The following is a 25,429-nucleotide window of genomic DNA, read 5'->3' on the forward strand; positions in this document are numbered from 1 at the left end:
GGTGTCTGGCCACTACTTATGCCTTTAACTTCTGTGTGGAATTATGTCTCCATGAACATTATCCCAGTGTCAGTTGTCTGCAGTGCTAAAAATGTGCAGCTTTAAATTGAGTTTGAATTCGCCTGCAAGTTTCCAGCTATTTGATGTATTTTTGTAAGGTTACACAATTAGTGAAAACTCTAAGCCCCGTTTTATGCCCTCCACTAGGATTTCAGTGGGATCTAGCTCATCTTGTGCTAATTTGCTTCATTATTCAGGATCACCCTAAGTGATATTTAGCTGTTCCACTGGCTGTCTGATTTGTGGGGCTAAGATCTCAGATAATTTTGCACTGAGGTAATTCCATTTACTTCACATCTGCCCCACTTGAGGAGAGGCACCTACTTGTCTAGTGATAGGACAAAGAATTCCAGATGATCTTCCTCCTCAGAGAAATGGCCTGGCATAACAGACATTCCTCTAGAGCAGAGACCCCAGATGCATACTAGCAGCCTGAGCATGCAGCTTTGTTCTCATTCTTCCACAACTGACTTACGCTGCTTTTAAGTATCTGTTGTATTTAAGTGAACTGCAAAGAAACATTTATATATCCGACTTGAGAAGAGAAAAACTGCTAATGTTGTAAATATACCTTTGTAGTTAATTGCCTATTTCAAACCAGGTTTGAATGCTTCTGATCTAAATCTAATCACTGGAAATTCTCTAATCTCGGCCACTATTTGTTTGCTCCTGAGCTTCTATTAAAAGAGCTCACAGCTCTATTGCTGTATCATTTATTAACATAAACTTTTTTTCTTACTAGTGCTTTTCTATAAAGGTTACACTATGTTATTTATTAGTTAATTAAATAACAGACAAAGTTCCATTTCCTGTAGATCCAAATTATCCTCTAATCTCAGCTCCATGTTTTTTGGCTTCTAGACACACTATACTGTAAAACAAAAGCAAATAGCAGTGTAGGATAGTTTACAGCCTCCGTCTAGTTTTACATTATTTCTTTTGCTGTTGGCTTCTGTAAAGCTGTGGACTAAACCCAAACCACTGAATAGCCCAATAACATATATTTCACTTGTAATGTGCCCTCTTATTTTAATGCTGCAGTCTCTGGGTGTTTATACAGAATTATGTTGCTTTGCCTTCAGCAATTTCCTCCTTCATTCCCTCCACCCTTAATACAGAAGAAAATAAAAATTCCATAATTAGAATGAAATTTATATTCCTAAATTGGTCTTAGCCTTGGAAGAAGGAAACAGTAGGACAGCAGTTTTCATGTAGCATTTGGTTTACCTTACTCTGATATACTGAAAAAGTTTACAGTAAAATAAAACTTTCCTGAGGAGATATGGATAGAAAAACAAATGATTTTTTTTAAAAAGAAAAGAAAACAAAGATCAGTTGCATCAAAGAAGCAGTCATAGATTTGGATGAGTCTGTTAAAACACATTGGAGAATATGCCATGGAGAACAAGTTTGCCCTGGAAAGACAATGGATTTGATGATCTAATAATTCTCATACATCCGAATTGTATGATTTCACCCCCAGTATAACTTTGTTCTCTTTGTACTTGCTGTTCAGCAGAGTGGTAATTATCGCTAACAATGTGTCTTCTTTCTGTGGTTTTCAATGTGCAAATTATGGTGCAAATTTATTCATCATTTAAAAATATGTTGAGCACTTCCACAGATGGGGTTTTGACAAGAGCAAATTTAGATGTTCTTTAAATGTTCAAACTTAGAACTCACTAGGGAGACACAGATAGACACCTCCTATTCTGCATTGGAGGTAAGTAAGTGGGAAATGCATTACTCTGAAAACACCTAAGCAGACTGATTAGCAGCTTTCAGCAAATAGTTCTTCATGAGTCATACTGTTTCCCTACTGGAGAAGGATGTCCCTAAAAATGTTTCACACTTCAGTCTGGATGGGTATCCATGCTTCATCCAAATAAACTATCAGATCCTGGAAAACCGAGATGTAGTTTCACATGTACATTTTTCTTCTTGTCTTTCTTTTCAGATCACAGTAAATATCTGAAGAATTAATTCTTTTTTTAAACTAAATGTTTCTGCTGTTTCTCTTACAACAGCATTAAACAGGAGGGACATCACAAAAGACAATGCAAAAAAAACCCGAAACAGTTTTAATCACTCGTTCCTTTTGAATGCTGTATGTGGACAACAACAGACAATACATTACACATTATACAATCCTGCATGTTCCTGACTGCCATCTATTGGCATACCCTCTAAAATCTGCTTACAGGTATACAGGTGGACACAGCTGTTTCACAGAGCTTGTGAGTTCCAGTTGCCACTGGAAGATTTTTCTTTGGCTAACAAGGAAACTCAGGCCATGCATGAGAGAAGGAAAGACATTAAGTCAAATTCATGAAAGTGAAAAATAATAGAATGTATAAAAATGTAACCACATTTTTTACAATATTGGGCAAATATTTGAATTTATAAAATTCTTCTACTGAGAGAGTTTGTCCAGAGATCCTTGCAGGCACATAGCAGGTCTCAGCTTTGACATGAAGTGAACAAAAGAGTTAAACACCTCTTCCTTGGATTCCAGATTACTAGGGAGCAAATGTAACTGTGAAAGCTCTGAAGCGATACAGGTGAGCAGAAATTCCTGTGATGGGGGGAAAAAAAAAATCCAAACAAAGGCACATGCATTTAATGTGATACAGAGAAAGGTGAGGGTCAATCTAGGTGTTTCCTTAAAGCTTTTACTTAGGTTAGACTGGTGATGCTGTGATGATAGTGATTGTCAAGGCACCAATTATTCAGTTCTTAGAAGTTTAAGCTATATATGGACAGAAACTGAGGAACTGCAACACCCTAAAATGTTGGCTGATGGTTCGAATCTCTTCTTGGGTTTTTGAGACCACTCGCAAAATTCATATCCATTCTCAAAATTAAGAGTACTGGTTCAAGCTATACTTTGCCTAGGAGCAAAACATTTTTACCAAGTCTGAGTTTGCGGCAAGTAAGGAAATCGTTTGCTGTTGCATATCACCAAGATAATGAAAACACAAACAAAAGCTTGTATTTGAGCATGTTTCTAAATATTGTCTTTTGAAAGGAATATAGTAGGCACTGACTGAAATTTAGCATTGTGATTCAAGAGACAAAGGTTCTTCATGAGATACTAACTGAAATTTAAGTGCTGGGTTTGGTTTGCTTTTTATTTTCCATTCCAGAAAGTTCTAAATTACAGAATGCTGGTCGCAAGCAATCAGTTTCCAGAAGCCTGAAGCACCTTTTCCACTCTTCAAACAAGTTTGTGAAGACTCTTAAACGGTTTGTCATTCATTTTATCTCCCAAACATCCTGAGGTTTAGCTAGCAGTTGTTGCTCTTATGTAATGGTGAAAACCACTTTAGAAATATATGTGAAGATTCCACTACCAATGAAACAGCAATCAATCAGAATGAACCTGATAAATTCACATACATATAAGACTGGTGCAGCTGATAGGAAAATAATGCTCCAGTTCCTACTGAAATCAATAGAATCTTTTCATTGTAACTGTTGGAAAAGGGGTTGAATTGTAACAGAGAAATATTCTGTGCAAACACAAAGTGTAGTTTCTGAGCTATTTTGGAAGTACTGCCTCTGCTGCTGCTCAGTAATGAAACTATGGTATTTATTTCAGTCATAATATAAAATGCAGAGCTCGGATAACATGTTTTAATAGTCCATTGGCAACAGGAAACACATCTAGAACTCTCTAACATCTTTAGCTAGGTTTGCAACCCAGTGTGACTCAAACAACCCTCAGCCTCGATAATTTGTTTTAGCAAATGGAAGTTGCTCCTTCTGGGTTATTTCTTCTTTCATTGCCACGAGTGTTCAGTTTGCTTTTTCTTCTTTGTATTTTGATAAGAGTTTGATTTTTTCCGAGGAGCTCTCCAGAGTCTTTAAATTCCCTAAGGCAACTACTTAACCTATGTAACTAATTGCAAGGGTAAATATTGAAAGGAATGATCTCTATAAACAGTTTTGCAGATATGCTGGCCAAATTACACTCAATTACACTAACATAAATCTGTAATAACCTGGCTGATTTCAACTGAGTTACTTCAGATTTACTCTGAAGTAAAAGAGGGCAGAACTAAGCCCATTAATGATAAAAAGTTTTAGTAAAATTCCTGATTTCTAAAGGGCATAAAGCCTCCATTGTGTACTGTTTACTCTGACAAAATTCTTACTAAAACTGATGTCAGTGGCTTGCACAGATTCATAATTTCTTAGATTCCTGTAGTTTCACATCATCTAAAGTGATAAGCTTCCCAAATATTTTTCAAAATTCACTGGCTGAAGTTGCATGATCTATATAACACAGAAGTTAAGACCAGATTGTTTGATTTGTCAGAACTTAGTATCTTTGATTCTTTGACTAAAATTTGGCATGGATGTGAATAGACATGAACATCTGACAATGTTTCCTTCTTTTTAGGGGACTCTACTTATCTGTTATATTTTTTTACAAAGACAATTTATTAGTAACCAACGAAGATCAAATCCCAATTGTGGAAATTGATGACTCTCATAGTAGTTCAGTTATGCAGGATTTCCTGTGGTTCACAAAGGTAACGGGAGCCTAATTTCATATATTGCTTCTACAAATTTGTTGCTGGCAATTCGTAGGCCTTAGCTCATCATTCTGAATATATGAAATTATGTCATTAAAATCTAAATGATTAAGTGCTTTACATGTCACTCATGTTAAAATGCAATTTTCATGAACCATTTATATGGATTAAATTCTGACTGGGTCACTGACAATGGCACAATTAACTTTTTTAAATGTGTGATCCTACGTAAGTGTTTGCTACTTGGGTACATAAAGGTTTTATGAACATTTAGAGGAAGAGCCTAAAGAAATAACTAAAAGTTTGAAAGTTGGTATTATGGTTATGCCATCATTCAAGATATCTTCACACTATTTTTTATACCCCAAAGAACAGTAAATCACTTTTACACAGTAGTCAAAAAAACAATTTAAATAGGTGCATGATGTTTACAGAACAACTTCTGTGTCTGATTCAATATCTGTTTCATGTTTATCTAGGCAACTCATTGCCATCTGCAGAAACTCAGAATGAGCAATATCTACTGATTTCTCCAAGTCCAAAATGCTTTTAGTTTCATTTCTGCTTTTGCAAATGCTGAGAACAAAAACTGATTGAACTGGATATATTTTTGCAGTTGTCTTGTATGTGGGATGATATCAGATGGCTAAGGCAGAATATGTCTGTGTCCGTGTCCTCATCAACAGCACTTCAAGCCAGGCAAAAGATGCTTTCGGCAGCAGCACAGCTACAGGTTGGTTGCATTGCATATTTCTAGCTATTAACTTAGTGACTTTCTGATCTCTAAGGGATAGTACTGCCAGCTGTCCTATGGTTCACCACTCCCCACTGGCCTGTTCTTGAAGCAATGTTATCATGTACAATGAAATGAGCCACTGAGCCTCTCCTGCCAGCTGGAAGGAAGGAGTAAAGAGTAGGAAAAAGAAAGGAAAGAAACAATAGTGGCAGATGAAGAAACAAACACATATGAACCAGTAAATAATGACCACAGATAAGCCTGTGGGTTTGCAGATTGGGAATTTAAGAGTTATAATTCTAACATTTGCTGCTTAAAAGCCTCTTAGAAGGCCTATTAATTATTCATATTAATATATTAATGAAGCATTTAAACTCTGGGTAAGATTCAGCACTCCCTTGTGCTACATGGGAACCTGCAGCAGTAGGTAGCTTCTGTCCCCAACAGGAAGGACAAGTAGACTGCTGAAGTTGCCAAAATAGTACTCTTGATTCACCCATGGCTTACAAACTGCTCAAGTACAGCTTCCAGGGCAGAACTACACTGTTTGACAAACAGGATGGCTATGCTGTTGTGGATCATCAGCGGGGAAATAAAAATGAACGGTTCATTAAGTTCTTAATTAAGCTGCCAAAATTTTTAAGGTGAAATGTACCTTTGTTCAGAGAACCAGTCAGAGACCTATTTAGACCCTTAAAAATAGAGACTAAGTGGTGCATAGATCTTGTGGTGACCCCTCAGCACAGTAGTAAGGACAGCAGCACTACATGCACTACTCATACCGTGTTGTTAAGGCACAGCAGTGACTCTCAGGACTCTTCTGTTCCAACCTGTGCTACACATAAAACCTGAGTGGTACTGAACAGGCCACTTAATCCTTCTGTGTCTCAGTCCACTGTTTGTTATGCAAACAGTAATTACACTTTCTCCAGCAGAACATTTTGCCATTTATTGTAAAGTTTCTGAAGAATGGGTTTCATGGTAACAGAAAATCTCTAGCTGGAAGGCAGACACTTCCATAAAATATTTACTTTTGTGGGAAAATACATTTTCAAAAAGATGTGTGTACAATTCTTACAGAAAAAGTATATCCAGGCCTCACTTTCTCCTACCTTTTGTTTGAATGAAGCCACCAAAGCTTCCCAGAAAAATCTATGGTTCAGTCATGGAATTAATGAAGATCTTCATATTGCTTGGCTCATATATTAGCCATACGGCCATCCCTCTTGTTATTGCCAGTCAATGCAATAAGCTAGGTTTTATAGCAGCTACGAGAGCCAGATACTTTGGGGGCATTATTAAGTATATCCATGTGGGGTTTGTTTTACCTTTTTTGGCAAAGCACACTGTACAGGAGAGTAGCCTTCCTGGGCAACCACCTGTCTTGACTGATTTCCCCAAAGTATCCCGAAATACATGGAATGCCAGTCTGCTGTACCTTTATTGGAGGACCACCTGTGTTAAGCAGCAGCTGCTTGTCAGTCCTTTGAGCTGTCACTAGAGAAAGTTTTAACTATATCTGCTGAATGTTCCCTCTGGTGTGGTTAGCTCAGCTTAGGTAGCACGTATTCCTTTGGTTAGCTCAATTTCATTCCCTCTGTGCAGATTGCCTTTAACAGAGCATTGCCAGTATGCACAGACTACACTTCGAGATAACCAAGATTCCTAGTACTTTGTGATATTATTTGCTACTGGAGATGTTAAGAGCAGAGCTAGAAGCACAGAGATACAGCAAATGTGTCCATGTGGTATATTGCTCTGTTGAATTTCTGGCAAATTTATTGTCCTTAACATTTGTTCTGTTAGCTTGGTCCCCTGATGAACACAGGGATTGTCACCGGTCTGCCAACCTCTAACAGTGTGTGGCCTAATGGGATCCACCAATGGAAGGATCTCAATAAAGTTTATACGGTTGAATACATTTTATTGAGGCAGTTAATAGACTGACTCCGCAGGAATTTAGGACAGAATGGAAAAGATCAGTGACAACACAGCTGCTAAAGGACTAGATCAGTGGATTCAGAGACAACAGGGACTGTAATTTTGCCTGTTGTTACCATGAGACAACTAAAGCAAACAAAACACAAGTGATGGGGTGCCAAGCTAAGCAGACACAAAACTTTTTTAGCATATGAATTAGTCACATATTCATATTAGTAGGTACCCCCATTCACTATGCTGGGATGCCATTCAGAATATACAGTCAGTGACAGTAAAGAACTTTGTTTTCATCTAGGCACATTCATATGTTGCAGTGATTAATATGACAACTAGATGGCTAACATCTACCTGCAATGATTTGACCCACCTGTGGACACATGGATTAATACCAAATATATACTCAAGATACCCAGTGTTAATCAGTTATGGAGGCTAACCTCAAAAGTCAGAACAGTTAAAAAAAGAAGAGGGGAGGTGTTATATAGGCATCAGAAGTATGCCCTGGAGAGCGATGCATAAACTAAAATAGCTAAGTTATGCCACATAAAGGGCAGTCACTGTGCTGACTACCTAGAGTTTATAAATAATTTAATAATACAGTTTATAAGTAAATATTGCCTGCTAAGTACAGATAAATAATTTCAGGATAATCTATCTGTTTACAGTGTCATTAAGTTAACCTACAGCTCTTCCCTAAACATACCATGGGCTACATTGTGAATTCAAGTTTTCATTTTAAACTACTCCCACCCCTACCCAGCTTACTGTAGATCTCTTGAAAAGTCGCAAAGTAATGAGCATATTTTAAATGTTAGGCATTTTTCTTTAAGACATCTGGGAATCTCTTCAGTGGCTGGTCACTGGATTGAGTGTGTTTGCATCTATAAGCAGATGCCTTACTGTGTGAGGAAAGGGATTTTGACCAAAATATGTATTTTATGTGGAGCCTTTTAAAATTACTTTTCTTTAATCCTCCCATATCTTCCTGAAGAGCTTTGCCCTGGCAGTTTGTTAGTTTCTGCCGGTTTTGTCCAGCACATTCTTGGAATTTGAAGTAAAAGGAAAAGGGTCCACATCTCTTCAAATTCTTCTGTGTTCCTTTACAAACACACTCCACAGTTTAGCTCCAGAATTATTTACATTCAACACAGATAGGAGGGCCTCTTGCTTTTGTTCCTGAAAATAATCCAAGTAATTTTAAAGCAGAGAACAGAAACTGGACATTACAGTTAATGACCCTAACAGAAAACATTTGAAGTGTCTATTATGAATGATTTGGGGATAGAGGAAGCATTTTGTATCATCTCTGACATTTGGTTATGGGGAAGTTAAGATAAGCACCTAGCTCTTCAGTAAGTTCAGATCAGAAGGGCTTCATTGATACCGAAGGAATCACCACTAGACCAACACTGAGTGCTTTTGAAAATTGCATCCTTCATCTTCACATGACTGGGCTAAAATAGGAAGTTCTGACCAAATAAGTGAAATACTTTTCAGTGTTTCCTTTTACAAAGGCATTGGGTCGTAATAGTCTTTCTGATGTTCTCCATTAAATGTTGGAATAAACAGTGCTGGACCAAATATATCAGAGGATCCATAATTCAATCCACAAACACAACCTAGGGAATAAGTTTTCCTTTTGCCACTGAATGATATGACTGTAGGGCAAGATTTTGAGAAACACTGTGTGTCTAGCTTTTATTGAAGTCAATAGGATGGCTGTCAGTGAGCACAAAGTTAAGCTTCAAAAAAATACTACTCTCCTGATATGTGATAAATAACCTTCATTTTATAATTTGCTTGTTTTCTAGAATTTGCTGGGAACTCACAACTTAGGCAGAGTTTTCTATGAGCCAATCAAGGATCGACATGGCAATATGCTGATAGTTACTATAAGAGAAGTGGAGAGTCTTTATTCATTTTTTAATGGCAAATGGATGCAGGTATCCAAACTACAAAGCCAGAGGAAATCTCTTTCAACTCCAGAGGAGCCAACAGCATTAGACATCTTGCTTATAACAATCCAGGTAGTGCTTTGCTTCTCTTACTGTACATTATTTGCTTTTGTAAAGCCTGTGCCAGAGCCCTGATTTTTGGGAGAGTTTTGTAGAATTTTAGGCCTTAATCCAGTGCCCAATAAAATTAATGGCAAGGCTCCCATTGAAAGCAAAGACTTATATTACTTCCAGTGGGTCTGGGATCAGATCCTTATTATGTAAAATATCCATGAGATTCTAAAGAAATTACTTCAAAGTCCTAGCAGAGAATAGTAGTTTCTATCAGTTTCGGGAAACCATGCTATAGAATTCTGTAGCAAGGGATATAAAAACCTTTAAAATTCTCTGGGATGTTCTTAAGCACCTATACAGACACAATTGCTACACTCCATAAGATTTTTCCATCCAACCTTGAACACTAAATCTAGGTTTAAAACCTTACTGTTCTACTTAATAAACTTGTTCTGTGGGGTTCAGAGTTCCTTGGAGCCTGGTATAGCTGCTAAAGAATTCTTTACTGACCATAACCCTCTTTAATTTCTGCATAACATGCCCCTAGACTTCGCAATTAGAAAAATACCAAGGTAAGGATTGATCTTAGAAGTTGCTTTGCACAGTCAGTTCATTTAACTTCATTGAGAGCCATGGGTTTTCAGCTCTTCAAGAATCAGGGCATCTGTAAACTCATGTTAAACGTAGATAGTTCACATAAAGATTAATGCATGTTTTCTGTAGGTAACAGCGATGTATTTCTCACAAAATGTCAGTAGCCAATCTCTCTAAAACTCAGTTGCATAGTTACCCAAAATACTACAAGACAAATCATTGTCTTAGGCCCTTCTTTAGCACCCTCGACTAGACGATGACTGCTGTGATTAATTTTTGACTTAGAGGTACTTTCTTGGGCAGAGACTGTGCTTTTCAAACCGGAAACTGACAGGCAATCAAAATATACATTACCAGGTTTTAGGAACGTAAAAAAATTTCCAAAAGACAATAAAACTTACCTGATCTATGTTAGATTTAATGTATTAAAATGTGTTAAAGGTGTAGAAAAATGTCAATCTGGGCAAAAGTTTTATATTAGGAAACCCAAAATACAGGCCTGATCAGATTTCCACAGAGATCCTAGTGGAAAAAATGTTCCCCTAATGGTTTACACATTCCTATCTAATGCCCACCCTTTCTTCTATTACTTGTTTAATCATCGAATGGGTATTTTGTTCATGACGTGCTTGTGAAAATGAGGGTCTAATTGCATTGGTCAGAGCCAAGCATAGCACTGGCAGATAATTTGATGGTTCCAAGACTAAAGGCGTAAGGCCAGGTGTCTTACTACTCACCCATTGCAGAAGCACACATTTCTCAGGATGGCAGCAGACATCATTTTTAGGGTAGTTTTGGGGGACTGCTATACATAGCCTTAAAAACGTCTCTGGCTTCAGCAAATACACCATCATTATTAATTCCTTCTAAGCTCTATTTGCTGATAAAGCTATTTGTTCAGAAAACACAGCCAGTAATTAAATTTTGCAAACCACCAACCCCCATGCTCATAGAGATCTTCCTTTTGACAGCAGATGATACCGAACAGGTTTTTGAGAGATGCAGGCTGGGACTCTACAGGGATATTTTGGTGACCATACTGCCTTATGCAGCCCCTCTCTCCCACCTTCTCCAGGTGATAGCTTTTTCCCAATGCTGCTCTGCTCCATCTGTGTAGCTATGCACCAAACCAGGGAACCATTCTGGCTGAAAAATGACTGCTCCTTTCCCTGAGTTGTTTTTCAGCTGAATCAGTTCCCTGAACCAGGTCACTGCAGAAATGATCAGACAGGAGTGCAGAGGTGGGTGTTATTTAAGCTAGTTTAAATACTACAGTTGTAGAAAATTGAAACCTCAGTTTTTTAAAGCCAATTCCTGCGTGACGTGGAGAGCTTAGAGGACCTGTGTATGACTTTCTTAAAGTTGTCCAAGTGCATCCAAACTACCAGAGATTATTTATATGCTTAAGCATGTGCTTAAATGCTTTGCAAATTGGGAACACTGTTGAAACAAAAAGATGGCTGTAAAAACATTTGTTGCTTTTTGATCTCAAACTCTTCTGCTTATGTGGAAAAAAAATGAGATTTTTATGTAGGACTGTTTCTCTTGAAACAGGACATACTTTCCTATCACAAAAGAAGTCAGCAACGCCTCCCCCCCGGCTTGTATCTGGGTTACCTTAAACTCTGCAGTTCTGTGGATCAAATCAAAGTGCTTGTGTTGCAGAAGTTGCCTAATGTCCTGTGTCATGTTAAAATCCGAGACAACAGCAACGTCTCCAAGTAAGTGAATAGATACATATTCACACACACATATGTAGAGAGAGAACATTTGTTTTAACTTGGAAACAACTGATCAAATTTAAATGCTAAGGCAATTTCGCCATTGCAAAATTGTAGGTGCCAGCAAAGTTTGGCTCAGGTGTGGACCACCACAGAGATCAGCACTGAACTAAACAGGTGCACCTGGGTCTTTCCAGCAGTCTGAAGGCCTATCCAGAACACATACATATGAGCCCCCTGGTTTCTAAGGATAGTATTCTGTGGTTGCTCAAATCTGCACAGCGGTAATGATCTTCCATATATCTGTTAGGAAGCTCATAGCCTGCAGCCTTGATTCAGCCTCCAGTGAATTCAATGTCAGCCTTTCTATTGATTTGCACTGACCATGGGGTGTTGGTGTTGGCGATTTTTCTGTGTATTCTCTTGTGTAGTATCTGGTTTCTCACTCTAATCCACAGCAAACATACAGCAATTAAAAACACATATTCAGACAAATGCTATCAGTCATTGAACTACTGTGCTCTGGGAAAGCCATTTTCCCCTTTGTTCATTGCTTCCCTAATCTATTGGGCAAGTGCACTTATTTGCACTGCTTAGTCCTTGCCTAGTGGGCAACACATTTTATTGGCTTTTTTTCTGGAGCTTTTTAATCCCATATCATTTCAGCAACCAATTGATAATTTTGCATGAGGAAAAAGGAACTGGATATCTATATGGATAACAAGGATATCCAGAATGTAGTAGTTAATACTAACAAAAATTTTGGAAGGAATATAAAGCCTAGTGCTTCAAAGTTTATAACCATCTCTGACTCTTGAAGTTTAAGATCAGATCTTTATTTAGGAGCAAATTGTACCACATCTATTACTCATCTTGTAGTGGGGTTTCCTGTACAATTTTTTCTTGAATGGTTGGTGCTGGCTGCTTTTCAAGACTGAATACTGGGCAGGGTGAATTAAGGATTTGATCCAGAAAGATGATTCCCATATTTATCAGGTCTAAAATGGATATATGTCAAGCAAACCAGGAAGTTCTTTGGCTCCAGTGAGTGCAAGAGAGTCTGCCACAGAAATTAAACTTCCTGCTAATTGTCACTGTTGTCATTTCCAATGCATGCTTTTTAAAATATTGTGGTAGACAGGGAATGAAGTATGTGAAAAAAGAAAACTTGGAGTGGGAAGCCTTAGTGAAATATTTCAAAGGCAGTTGGACTTTCAGAGGTTTGCAAGGAATGTTCAGCCTGATGTACATGTGCTAGAAAAATTAAACTTTTCAAAGTTAGATTTTTAACCACAAACAATCAAGACTGCACAAGTTTAGAATGTTTTGCTATACGAGGATTAAACTATCAACAGATCCCAAATGCACATACACTGAATTCCTGCTTGTGCACTGAACTTTTGTTATATTTCTAATTTTAACTTGACTCAACATACAGAGATGAGTGGGAATGGATCCAAACACTTTCTGGCTCAGAATCTGTGGAAAGTATGGATCATACTTCAGACTGCCCTACTCAATTGTTCTTGTATGAGCTCCAGATGGCAGTGAAAGCTCTCCTTAAACAGATCAATCTACCTCTGCATCAGGTATTTTCCTTTGTGGTATTTATCACCTTTTTAAAAACTGATTCTTAAGAACACAACTAAAAGCTACAAGCTGTGTAACTTACAAGTAGGGATTAAACATTACGGTTGCAAGAAAAGAAAAGCAGAGAAGTTTTGTATTCCATTATTCTAAGTATGTGTGTGTGGAACATCTTCAATAAAACAGATATTTTCCTGGATATTTGAACATACAAGGATTAAGAGACACATTTTCAATTAGTTCCTATTTTGGCATCTGTTAGCATGTTTGTGCAACTTCAGGCAGGTGCAAATAAGCACTTTTGCAGGAAAAAAGTAGTTGCAAGCACCTTTACCCAGCTGGCAAAGAAAAACAGGCAGGCAAACCAGGCAATTGACTGTTCTTTTAGAGGTAATAGTGAGAGTGTATGAAAGGCCTGCTGAAGACACAGCATTTTGCTATTCTTTTGCACACAGATAAACGTAGCACTTCTAAAACATAGTTCCAGACCTCCAGATTGCTGTGGGTGAGGAGAGGTATCTGGCTTCTGGCTTTACATTTAGGTATAAGAAATGCATATGTGAATAAATAAAGTCAGGGAGGATAATCTAGGATGTGAAAGATCCATGAAAAAATAAGCTAAGGAGTTTGTTTCTTGTTTACATGAATTCCATTTTATTTTGGTCTACAAGGGTAAAGAGGCCTTAAAGTAGAAGTAAATCATCTTTATATTCACTTCAAGGTCTGTTTGTGGAGCTAGAAAGAAATGGCCTTAAAATAAATTAATCTGGTTCTACATTTCTTGATTTTGAAAGGTTTAGGCTTTGCTTTTAAAAAGGAATCCATCAGTGCTGCACCTTCTAGCCTGGGAAGAGCCAAGTAAGACTCAAGTAAATCTAAAATTAAGACAGATGGTGTGCTGCCTTGTGGTCAATCACTCTAATTCACTAGGGCTCTGTGCAGATCTCTATGCTAGTGTATTTTCTTGGAGGTTATAGCTTTTGTGGCTTTTTTTTTTTTTTGAGCTAGGGACTAAAATATTTAAATCAATGTGCAATATGTTCCTTAGGCTGCAGTTCAGCCAAGCGTTTAAGCTCATCTATTGTGCATGAGAGATAGACATAAACATGACCTTGCAGTTAAACATAGTTGTAAATGTTCCGATGACGCAGGACCAAAATTCTATGTTAATGAATTGAATTTTTAATTCAACAGATTTATTTATGTATTTTTATTATTTTTGTGGTAAACAGAATCATGGACAGTGACACTGGTACATACCCAGGGTAAAATGCAGTGCTGCACACAGCAGCTCTACAGCAGCCTCAGGCCAACTCCTGTGTGTGCCATTTTCTCTTGCTGCAGCACTTGTTAAACCTTTTCAGTGCTGTGTTGAGGGAAAGCTGCATATTTCTCTTAACCAACCCTAAATTGAATCTTAAAGGTTTTTAATTGAATCCATTTTCATGTTTTCACATAATTATGCAATCATAATCTTGAAAAGCACATGGCATGTGATCATTTTCTGCCTAATAAGAAACATAAATGTTGTTTTCAGGGGGGTTGTGCCTGTGTGTGTTGTTTTAATGTGGAACATTGCAGCTTTAAATCTTTATTTTATGTAGTGACATGAACCCACATTTAGCCCCCCCCCCCCAAATATTTATGTTTTATAAAAATTCCGAGCTTGATGTTGTGCAAATTTTCTTTAATGTTTTATATCATTTGGGGTGTTGTTTATATAAGTGCCATGTTGTAATTCTCTCCTATTTCTTCCCCTGCGCGTGTCCCTCTACAGGCTAAGCACTTCCGTCTGTATACACAGGAGGTGTTGGAACTGGGTCACAATGTCTCCTTTCTTCTCCTGCTCCCCGCCTCAGACGACGTCTGCACTGCCCCAGGACAGAATAATCCTTACACCCCACACTCAGGATTTCTTAACCTCCCTCTTCAGATGTTTGAACTCGGTATAGTAGCTTGCTTCACCTAGAAATATTAACCCAGTCTCCTTATAATAAAATCACAAAGTTGTATCTGTTTTCCCCCTTGTCCCAGTGGAGAGTCAATAAATCACATGATGGCTTTGGCAACAACACTACCTATAACTGTGTACAAGTTACAGAGAGAGCAGAGCGGTTAAAGCATATACTGTAGCAATCGTTATTGAAATGCAAAGCATAGAGCAAAGCCCACAGTTATCCAGTATGTGTCTTTAAGCTTATTTGGAAGATGATGTTCTTTAAAAAACAGAACCAAAAAATCACACACGACATAGCAAGGTTGGAGTGTGAAAGGAGATGAAAAAATACGTCCCTCTAAATTGTCACAAGAATAATCACCAGTTTTGTAGAGGAGAATTTTTGCAGTTCCTGACTGCATATAGTCCTACTCAAGGGCTGACTCCCTCACAGCTTTGTGAAAGGTCTGACTAGAGTTTCCCACGTAAGGGTCGTCTTTTTCCTTCTGATTCCTAAAAAAATGCAGGAGACTCAGTCCTATTGCTGTGGTGCAGAAAAAGCCTGTTGTGAAAAATGCCAAAGCACTGGACTTGAATCTATTCCTTTAGGGAGCACATCCTGTGCTGTGGCGGATTGAACCCTCTTGTTCCATGGCATTGCTGACCAGGTAAGAATTCCCCAAACCAGCGTTTTGCAGCGGTCTCACAGAAGACATAAGATGCTTTAGCTTCAAGGTCCTCTATTTCTCATTTCTTCTTCTTTGGTCCACAGAGAAAAGAAAGGTTCCACATAAAAGCAGCTCATAAAGACTTAATAGTTCTTTTTAGAAAGAATATTATAAGTATGGGGACTGCTGAGCCTTACACGTTAGTCTCCTCTGTTTCCTTCTGGCCTGTAAAACTGGATATCTTTCTTTCCTCTGCCTTGGAGAGGAGAAAAAGATACAAGCCAAAACTGATGGGTGTCAGTACATGAGGAGCCACTACAGAATAGGTCTCTAATGGCACCTGTGTCCTCAGCGATAGCTCTCTCAGGTGTTTATGTGACACCATTACCAGCACCATCCTATTTCCTATATGTCATTGTAAGTGCTATTAGAGTCACTAATGTAGGAGAACAATGATTAGATGTTAATGGAGGGTCTTACCAAGACTACATTTCTGCAGTCACAATAGATCTGCGACCTACCATCATCCAGCAACACAAATTTCATTTGGATCAGGCAGGAATATACGATTATGTTTATGCCACATCAGCCAGAGCACACAAAGTGGTGCCTGCGACAACTTTGGGTTTTTATGCTGGTTGTGGGAGGACAGATGACAGCTGAGCTGCCATAAAATTATGAGTGCTATAGACAGACAATACATGAGCTGGTGTAGTCTGCCAAGGAAAAGCTACCCCTTCAAAAGAAGACTAACATAATTGAACTAGAAGAGTTAGTTCAGTGCTTTGGGCCATACGGCCATGGCTGTTGTGCCCTAAAGACAGATCTTCTTGACACACAACCCTGAAGTCTACAGTTAGACTCTGTGTATTAAGCATATAATTTCTCGCTGTGAGAGGTGACTGCTGCATTCACGGTGCAAATTAATGCATGAAGCATATTCATCTCTGGTGAAATTAATCTCCGCACTAGAGGTTTTGCAGACTATTTAACTCTCATTATGTGGTACACAGGCTGGGGGCAGGAGTCATTCTCACTTCTGGGACATAGTTTGCATCAGTCCAACAAAGCGATAGATATCGAATGGGATGATGTGGTGCAGATAAACACGCAACAAAGTCATCTCTCAAAAGGCATTCTGGATGCAGATCTCTCTGTTTAGCAATGTTACTGCAGTGGGAAAGCAGTTCATGGTGGAGAAAATAGTATGGAAAGCTGAGTTTTACTTTTGAGTGTTTTTTTTAAGTAAGCAATCATCTGGCCAAAGGCAGATGACATTTCTATATGACTTATTATATATGTATCCCTGATGTTCTATAAAGTGACTGTGATTCACATCTCAAATATTAGAAGCTTCCATTCCCCATTAGGTGGTGGCTACCAACTATATAATTGCATAACCACAAAAGACTATGTTGAAGTAACATTTGTTAAAGTAACATTAAAGGGTCTGACTTAAAACCACAAAGGCTAGAAACTTCAGCACTGAAGCTGAAACCGCGGCTGTAATTCACTCAAGAGTCCACCACATATGGCATATATACTGTAAGACCACACACTATTCAGACTAGATCCCTGCAATATCTAGGAATCATTGAGAAACCAGGAGGTAGAATTCTTTCTTTCACTCTTTTTTTGTGGGATTTCTATGTTCAGATTAGGCCTTTATTGTTATGCTGCTGATGTTTCTGCGATTGGATTTCTTAGTTTGAGAAATTCTTCTCAATTATTCCTATCATGTTGTTTGCAAGGGATAAGTAGATATGTGACACTGTTTTTCTTTTTTTTTATATTTATTACAAGAAGAATCTATGCAATTTACTCTTGAAACACCCTGAAAAATATCATGCCACAATCCAGAAAAGTAGCAGTAGTAAGCCAACTGGCATTCGCTGCTATAACAAGATCACGCTGTATGCTTGCATTTATTGAAGCACCAATGAATGGGGAAGTATTTCTGAAAATTTGTTCTCCCTCAGCAAGTTTTGGTATGTCTGTACTGCAGTTTGTAGAGAGAACTGGTAAGTTTTGCCTGAGCAATTGCAGGTTCTAGCATAATGTAGCTTTAAGAGGCCAGGTAAATTAACATTTGTGAAGCTCCATGGCACTATAGCTGTTCTATCTCTGTTATCTAGTTACCTCTTTTAGAGGTAGCTTGGGTAGCTCTGTGCTATTCCAAAGTCAAATTACACAGAGCAAGAGGTCACGTCTGAAGTTTCTGTGTTACCCTCCTCCACGACAGTTCAGAGGATGATGTGTGATAACACCTAAAAGAGTTTTAATTGTTTCACCCAAACTGTGATATCACTGAAATGCTTTTACTGCTGAGTCATTTACATTTAAGTTACTGATTGAAGCTAGCCTAGCCCAAGAGGAAGTTATCATCCTTCAAAATGATACTTTCTTTCTGAAACACTCTATTAGAAAAAATAAAAGATGAGTTCCATTTTCCAGTCATGTCAGTACTTTCTTGATAAAAGAAATGATGAGCTATAAAAGCCTCAGAAACAGCCTTTCTGATTAAAGCTATCAAGGGCAAGATAGCCTCTAGAGTTGCATACTAAGGACCTGATTATCCCTTCACTTAGATATAAATTAGAAATGACTCTTTTGAAATCATTGAAGTTACAGAGTAAATCCAGTGTAAATGAGAGGAGAATTAGAGCCTGTATTATTTATTTCTAGCTTAAAGTAACCCATCCAGGGTTAGTAATTACATTTAATAAAATTTGTGTTCTGAAAGCTAAGGATTTCATATTTCATAACCAGAATATAACAATGTTTCCTTTGCACTTGGTCTTTTCACAGTTCATTTTTGCTGTTACAAGGAAAAATTTATAAGCCTGTATTGCCGCCTTTCTGCTGTCATAGAGCTGGACTCTCTGAAAACCCAGCAATCCCTAAGGGAAGCAATTTCAGACAGTGAAGTCGCTGCAGCCAAACAAAGACACCAGCAAGTTATAGACTACATACAGGTAATAGTCTGTTTCTGACTATTCCAAGGAGATTTTAAGGTGGCTTTCTTAAAAATTGCATAGGGCTGTAATTTGAAATCTAAATGGAGAATTATTCACAGACATCATAAAAAGAGCAGTTGTATCAAAAGTGCAATTCTGTTTTTATGAAATTCAAACCCAGAACATGATTTCCTTAGTTGTTGCTTTTATACAAGGATTTTTATGGGTAAAATCAAATGACAGTTATACTAGACTGTTATAAAGAAATGTGTCAGTCTGCTTGTAAAACTCACTCCCCTCTAATGTAAGGTAAGCTAGTACCATGCTTGGGCATTCATTTGTGTAATAGTTTTTCTCTGTCTTTGTGAACTGAGGACATTTTTCGCCATGATAAGTTGCCAATTAAAAAAATTAAAATGAAAATTCAAACTAGGTTGTAGAGGCAATCTTCATCAACAATATCACAGTGAAGAAAGCAGCTCTGCATTTAAGATGGAAAGCTAGCCCCAAAAGCATCTGAAAGTCTGTCCAGCACCATGCAGTGATACTGCTTCAGTCCCCGAATGCAGAAGGATCACAAATGTTATCATACTTGTCTAATTTGCTTATTCTCTGTCTCTCACACTGATTTTCCTGTACTGTTCCCAGATCAGGACTTTACCTACTCAACTCAGGGATCTTTGAACTACACCCCATTGTGCAGAATAGCAAGGCCTGTCCTTTTGCAAACTATTTTGGCAATTGGTTATTTATAGGTAAATAGTTGCAGAGTGCATCTATGGACATGATTGATCTGTCTTTCTACAAGTGAGGTGCAGATAAGTTTACAGCTCTGTATTCTTAATATTCAAGCAACCTTCTGTTGGAATAGGGGTCAAGACAACCATTTATTCCATTGATAATACGTTTGGCCCTCCATAATTATGGACAAGATGATAGTATTTCTGTTCCTCTTTGCTCTGAATTCAGATCCCCTTGGCCTTGTCCACTTTAGAGCTTTTGGCAACCTGCAGCAGGGCAGAGAGGAATGTTCCATTACATTTTCACTGCTCAATCATCTCATTCCTTCTCATCTTCTCATTCTCACACTCAGAAAATCTAGCTTTTTCCCAGTGTACAGGAGAATTTGGAAAAATTTTATCTTTCACATCAAAAATAAGTATATGTATATTAATATGCATGCACTGTATAGACAGTTCTGTGTTCCTCTTCTCCAAAGTGTTTGAGTCACATATATATGCTGGGAAAATATGGGAGAACATTTTAAACTTCAGTGTTTTGTGCTGAATTATTGTGACAGTGTATTAGCCTTGTCAGGTTTCCTCTCAAATGAAAACCAGCTGTATTCCACCTATTGGCAAAAATATCTCAGCCCACCACATACCGCAATCTTCAGTGGTGACCACAAAACCGCAAGAGCATTTGTGTGATCCTAGATCTAAGACAGTGTTGAAGTCACTACACAAACCAAACATTGTAAAGAGCAAGGGAGTCTATATAAATGCAGTTCTGAAAAGGAGTCAGAGGGCAACTGAAAAGTAAAAATTAGAAAAAAAAAAAAAAACAACCAGCAGATAAGGTACTTGGAGTCTTTACTAGAATGTTACACAGCAAGAGAAGAAATCTACAGACACTGAAACTAAAACTGAAGTTAAGCTGTAATTTATATAGCATAATACTTCAAATGTTCCTAAATTGTAAAAGAACCACAGTTCATTAAAATTACTGATCCATTATCCCAGGAGACACTGCAGAATGGCATCAGGGAGAAAACCAACAGGATTTGCATTTTATTAAACTGCATGCAAGATGACTTTTGTTTGGGGTTGAGGAAGAAATCACAGAAAGGAAATATAAAATCTCCAAAATCAAATAGGTGAGATGTTTGCTAACTGGCATTCTCTTCATGGAGCTACACTGAAGTCTTGAAATGATGTAGGATTACAAATTAATCTCTGAATCATTTGCTATTCTTATCAGTGTATATTCTTAGCCCAGACTAACTCAGTGGCAAGGTTTGCACTGACATCATTGGAGCTGGGATTTCACCTTTACATAAAAATGGCCATACTAGGTCAAAACAAAGATCCATCTATCCAGCTATCCCGTCTCCAACACAGCTCATCAAGAACTACCCTAGCTAATCTGGCATCTACAGTATCCTTTGGCAATAAATTTCACACTTTGGATGTGCGTTTTGTGAAGTATCTCCAGCTGAGTATGTGCTGGAGAACTCATCTTGGAATATATCAGTCTGCAGTCCCCTTTTCACTGATCCCTCTGTTACTTCCCTATTTGATAATACTCACTGCACAAAGTACAACCCACTTTTGCCTATCCATTTACTGACCCAGGTCTTTCACTCTGCGTTCTTGCAGAATGTAGCTTGTGTAACTGCAAAGCAGTTTCCCTTAACAACTGCAATATTAATGTGAAGGCTCACTTCTTCAGATGCAGAATCTTCTGTAAGAAGAGAAATACAAGGGAAGTTTTTGAAAGGATACTGCAGCAGAAGGATATTATAGCTACTGTCATTTGCTGGTTGCAGCAACATTTGCTCAGTCATCAAAGATCTTCAATTGCCCGAAGATGTTAAAAGTGTTCCATTATCAAAAGACTCTCAAGACCCACTTTAAACAGTATCTTTCCTCTCTGCATAGATACTTAAAGCTATATCCTGCCATTGATTTAGCACTTGTCTCTTATTGCCATCAACAGGCATGTGTTAGAACTGTCTTAGTGTAGATTTATACTCTTAAAATGTATGCAGACCAACGTGATGATAAGGGAGAAACCTGCAGTTTGGCTCATAGCTGTGCTTCAACCCTCCATGTATGTATATTCTTCTAGTTAAAAACTAGGTTTGATCTGAGCACTCTGCTGTTGAACATAATCCTGGGTTTGCAAGGATGCACAAGAAGCCTTGCTTTCATTCCAGTACAGAATGAAGCCAACTTTCAAGTGTGCTACAAATTGATCAAATTTTTTACTCCATCAAAAGACAATTTTCATTTTCTTTCCATGTCGGAGTTTAGGCCTGGATTCAACCCTCCTAACTACAGATTCTTAATTGATTCTTAATTTTGAGAGTCTGGTGGCCCCAAGCACCCTCTGCAGTGGTGAAGAACAAGCACCTAACCAAAGGCAGTTCAGACCACCTAAATCTGAAGTGTCCTGTCAGGGAATCCTGCTTCTCTCTGTTGGCAGTGACTACACACCTACTTGGGCACTTGAAGAAAGTACAAACTTAGGTAAAATTAATACAGAGACTTAATTGTACTTTTTCACCTTTTCTTGTTCTACAGCAAATTGATGAGATCTGGAGGGAAATGAGATGGATCACAGAAGCACTGCAGTATGCAAGATACAAGCAGCCAGCAGCTGGCCTACCCATAAAGAAGCTAGTGGATCTTTCAGAAGAACACTCTCAAAAGAAAATCAGTTCAACTTCTTCACATCTAGATTGTCTTCCTTCACCTCCCCCTTCACCTGAGGCTAGAATCCAGAGGAGAAAAGCTGTGAGTGGTAAGAGAATTTTTCTTCGTTCCTCAAGCAAAACCTTTGAACTCACTTTTAATTATAACAGTTCTTGTATGTGGTTTTATAAAAGGAGTAGATTTTTTCCCATACCTGCCAAGGTATTTTAACAATCATTTTACCAATCATTCACCACTCAATATCCTGAGATCCTTCTACAGTCTTTACAATCATTTTTTGTTTTCAACTACTTAGAATCATCACTTATCATCAGCCAACTTTGTCACCTCACTGTTCCAGATCATTTAATGAACAGGTTGGAAGGGACAAGTGTTATCACTGACTTCTCCATGGTGTTCAGAATTAGTAAAATCCTTCCATAGTGAAAGCTGACTACTTCATTTGTTGTCTACACCAACAATATATGGAGGGAGCTTTTTCTTTATCTCAATTACAGCTTCCTTCCTTCAGAACCTGTGGTAAAGAACGTTGTCAAAAGCTCTTCAGAAATCTAAGGATGCCTGTGTATTAATTGTGCACGTGTTCAGAGTTTTATTAGACTGGCGAGACATGAGTTCCTAAGCAAAAGCTATTGACTCTTTCTCATCACTCGTATCTATCTATTCTTCACCATAGTTTCTAATAATTTGTCCGGAATCTAAGTCAGACTTTTTCATGGTCTCCATTTGTCACCTTCTGTTTCTCTGATATTACAGCCATTTCTTTCCATGCTTTGACTGCTCCCCTGCTTTGGAGCAATTCTTTCTTATGCTCCTCTTGCTTTGTTTTGATAGAGCAAGTTTTAGTGCCAACAGTCCAGTTTGATTTAACAGTGATTTTCACATACCTCACTGTTCTCACTGTTTTAGACAAGCACTTTAAAACACAGAATTACACAAATAAGTACCCACCTCATTGACCATTACCGCTTCTCTGAACAGCTGGAAAATTAAACTGATGAAAGAAATGGATCACAGCAAATAAAGATGAAGCAAATTAAACAGTAACACCTAATTTGTTAATAGAATAAGGACTTTGGAGAAAAACGTAAACCACCATTCTGCTGAGCTGTCTTTAAGCAACAAGTAAATGAAACAGTAGAAACAAAAGCAACAGATGCTGCGTTAAACAACTGCCATGACCATTTTGGTAATAATAATTTGTTTTTTCAAATTGGCAGTTTTATACAGTTAAGAAAAATGAATAAATCTACTCTGATTAGATTAGGTTAAAAGAAAAGAAACCCAAAGACGATGGTGCTTTGATTCGCTCCATTACACAGTGGTGTTCTTTCTCAGCATCTCTCCCTGAGCTAATTTTTTCCCTGTATTACAGACCATGAATGCAGAATAATCCTTAGCGCTGGCACCATGTAACCTAGAATTATCTTGTCCTGCATGGGCTTGATTCATTATTGCTGTGCTATATGGTAATTTAGACTAGGTCAAGAGTGAATAGTCAGCACTGTATAAAATCTATGTTTTTGTCCTTAGATCTAATATAAACTATCCAGGGCAGTGGAGCATCAATCCATTCTATCACATATGCCACTATTTATTATGTCATTGTTCCTTCTGTAGCGAAAAGACAGCAGTGATTTCAGTGCCAGTGTGCATTTTGGTCAACAAATTCACATTCGAATTAAGTGTGCCTGCTTTGGATTTGAAGATACATAATGCACCTGACAGGCAAAAGGGTAGTTTTTGTTCATCTACCTCCCTGTCTTGCCTCAAGCCTCTTACACACATGTACAGTTGCACCCTACTCACAGTTACAGAGGTATAAACCTGGAGTAACTCAACTGACATCTTTAATTAAAACAGAACCTGGATTAGAGTTTTTCTCGCTCCCAAATCTCCTTCTCTATGAAATTTGGTGAAAACAAGATAAAAGAAAACAGATCCTTTCAGAACTTAGTCCCAATTCAAATTCAAGTTCTTCCCTGTACTTAACATAATAAATGAATCCTTCTGGGTTTTCCTAATTCTACCACCTCTAACACATCCATAAATCCTCCCTGACTACTGTCTTTGCTGTCACCTAAATTAAGAAAAAAAACCCATAAATTACAGTTAAGCAATTTCTTTCCTGTGCTTGTCTTAGTGTTAATCAGTTCTCTTTGCAGATTCCCAGCCCTGCTCAGATGAAGAAGGCTGCTCTGAAGTATTCCTTCCCACTGACAGTGACTATGACTCCAGTGATGCATTAAGCCCCAGAGAATTAGACCTGATTTACTCCTCCTCACATGACATATCCCAGCAGGCAGGCAGTGGCCTGGGTGGCAGTGCACCTGATGTTCTCCAAGTCCACGACATGAAGCCTTGCCTAACATTGAAAGAAGGCCTGACAGAGTGTAGTGCCTTTGATACTGATGCTGAATGTTGCACAGATTATATGAGCAATCTAACAATGTCAGGGCTTACATCCAAAAGCATAGACAAGTCCTCTAGCTCCAAGCAGCCATTGAGCTTTTTAGGGAAAAAAAAGCTAGGGAAACATCAGCATTACAACTACTTCAGCCGGCATCATCGTTGGCTGCGTGTGCACAGCGAGACACAGGCTGGCTCTCTGTCTGAAGGCGTGTATACTCAGCATCTCATGCGATCTTCAGATCTGTCTCAAGAACCTACCTCCAGTGAGCAGTTAAAAATTCCCATCGATGGGTCTCGGAGCACTTTCTTACCTCATGCATCCAGCCTTCCAGAAGACGGGAAAGGCAAGTATGAGGAATCAAGACAGAATGTCGATAGGATACATGTGGAGCCTTATAAAACGACATTTCTGGATGAAGAGGGCAAGTCCTGGGCAATGAGCACACAGCCTGTAGAACATAGGGATGCACACAATGCTATGCAACAGATAACGGGTCCAGATGACCAGTCGGGTTCTGCTGTCTCGGAAGTCTTCAGCAGCACACTTTAACCCCAGACTTCTGCACTGTTTCCCGTTGCTCCACAATGAGATAGTGAGCATTAGGCATGTAGGGCCATACTTTCAAAATCACTTGTAAAAATCCAGCTCCTGAAATGGCAACTCACGCCACTCAAATGAATCCTAATCTTTTGACTTCATCACCAGATCTCTGGTCTTACAGGGGTATCTGTCATGATGCAAGCATTATTATTGGCATCTGCAGTTTTGCAGGTAGCCTCCTAACAGTCACCACATAACAGAACAATCCGCGGCTGCAAATCTAGTAATA

At 38.4% G+C, this 25,429-nt stretch overlaps 1 protein-coding gene across 1 annotated transcript in view; it reads left to right on the forward strand.

Moving 5' to 3' along the window:
* The window catches only part of ANKFN1 (ankyrin repeat and fibronectin type III domain containing 1), a 62,409-nt gene extending 37,260 nt beyond the window's left edge, over positions 1-25,149 (forward strand). The window contains exons 8-17 of the mRNA XM_049811768.1: positions 3,207-3,306; positions 4,466-4,598; positions 5,218-5,334; positions 9,090-9,305; positions 11,436-11,602; positions 13,041-13,191; positions 14,967-15,135; positions 18,602-18,768; positions 22,056-22,275; positions 24,353-25,149. Coding sequence (XP_049667725.1) covers positions 3,207-3,306; positions 4,466-4,598; positions 5,218-5,334; positions 9,090-9,305; positions 11,436-11,602; positions 13,041-13,191; positions 14,967-15,135; positions 18,602-18,768; positions 22,056-22,275; positions 24,353-25,149 — 2,237 coding nt within the window. The remainder of the gene's footprint in view (positions 1-3,206; positions 3,307-4,465; positions 4,599-5,217; positions 5,335-9,089; positions 9,306-11,435; positions 11,603-13,040; positions 13,192-14,966; positions 15,136-18,601; positions 18,769-22,055; positions 22,276-24,352) is intronic.
* The last annotated feature ends 280 nt before the right edge of the window (positions 25,150-25,429 follow it).

This window comes from Accipiter gentilis, chromosome 10 (genome assembly GCF_929443795.1).
Source record: "Accipiter gentilis chromosome 10, bAccGen1.1, whole genome shotgun sequence".
NCBI classification, from domain to species: Eukaryota; Metazoa; Chordata; class Aves; order Accipitriformes; family Accipitridae; genus Astur; species Astur gentilis.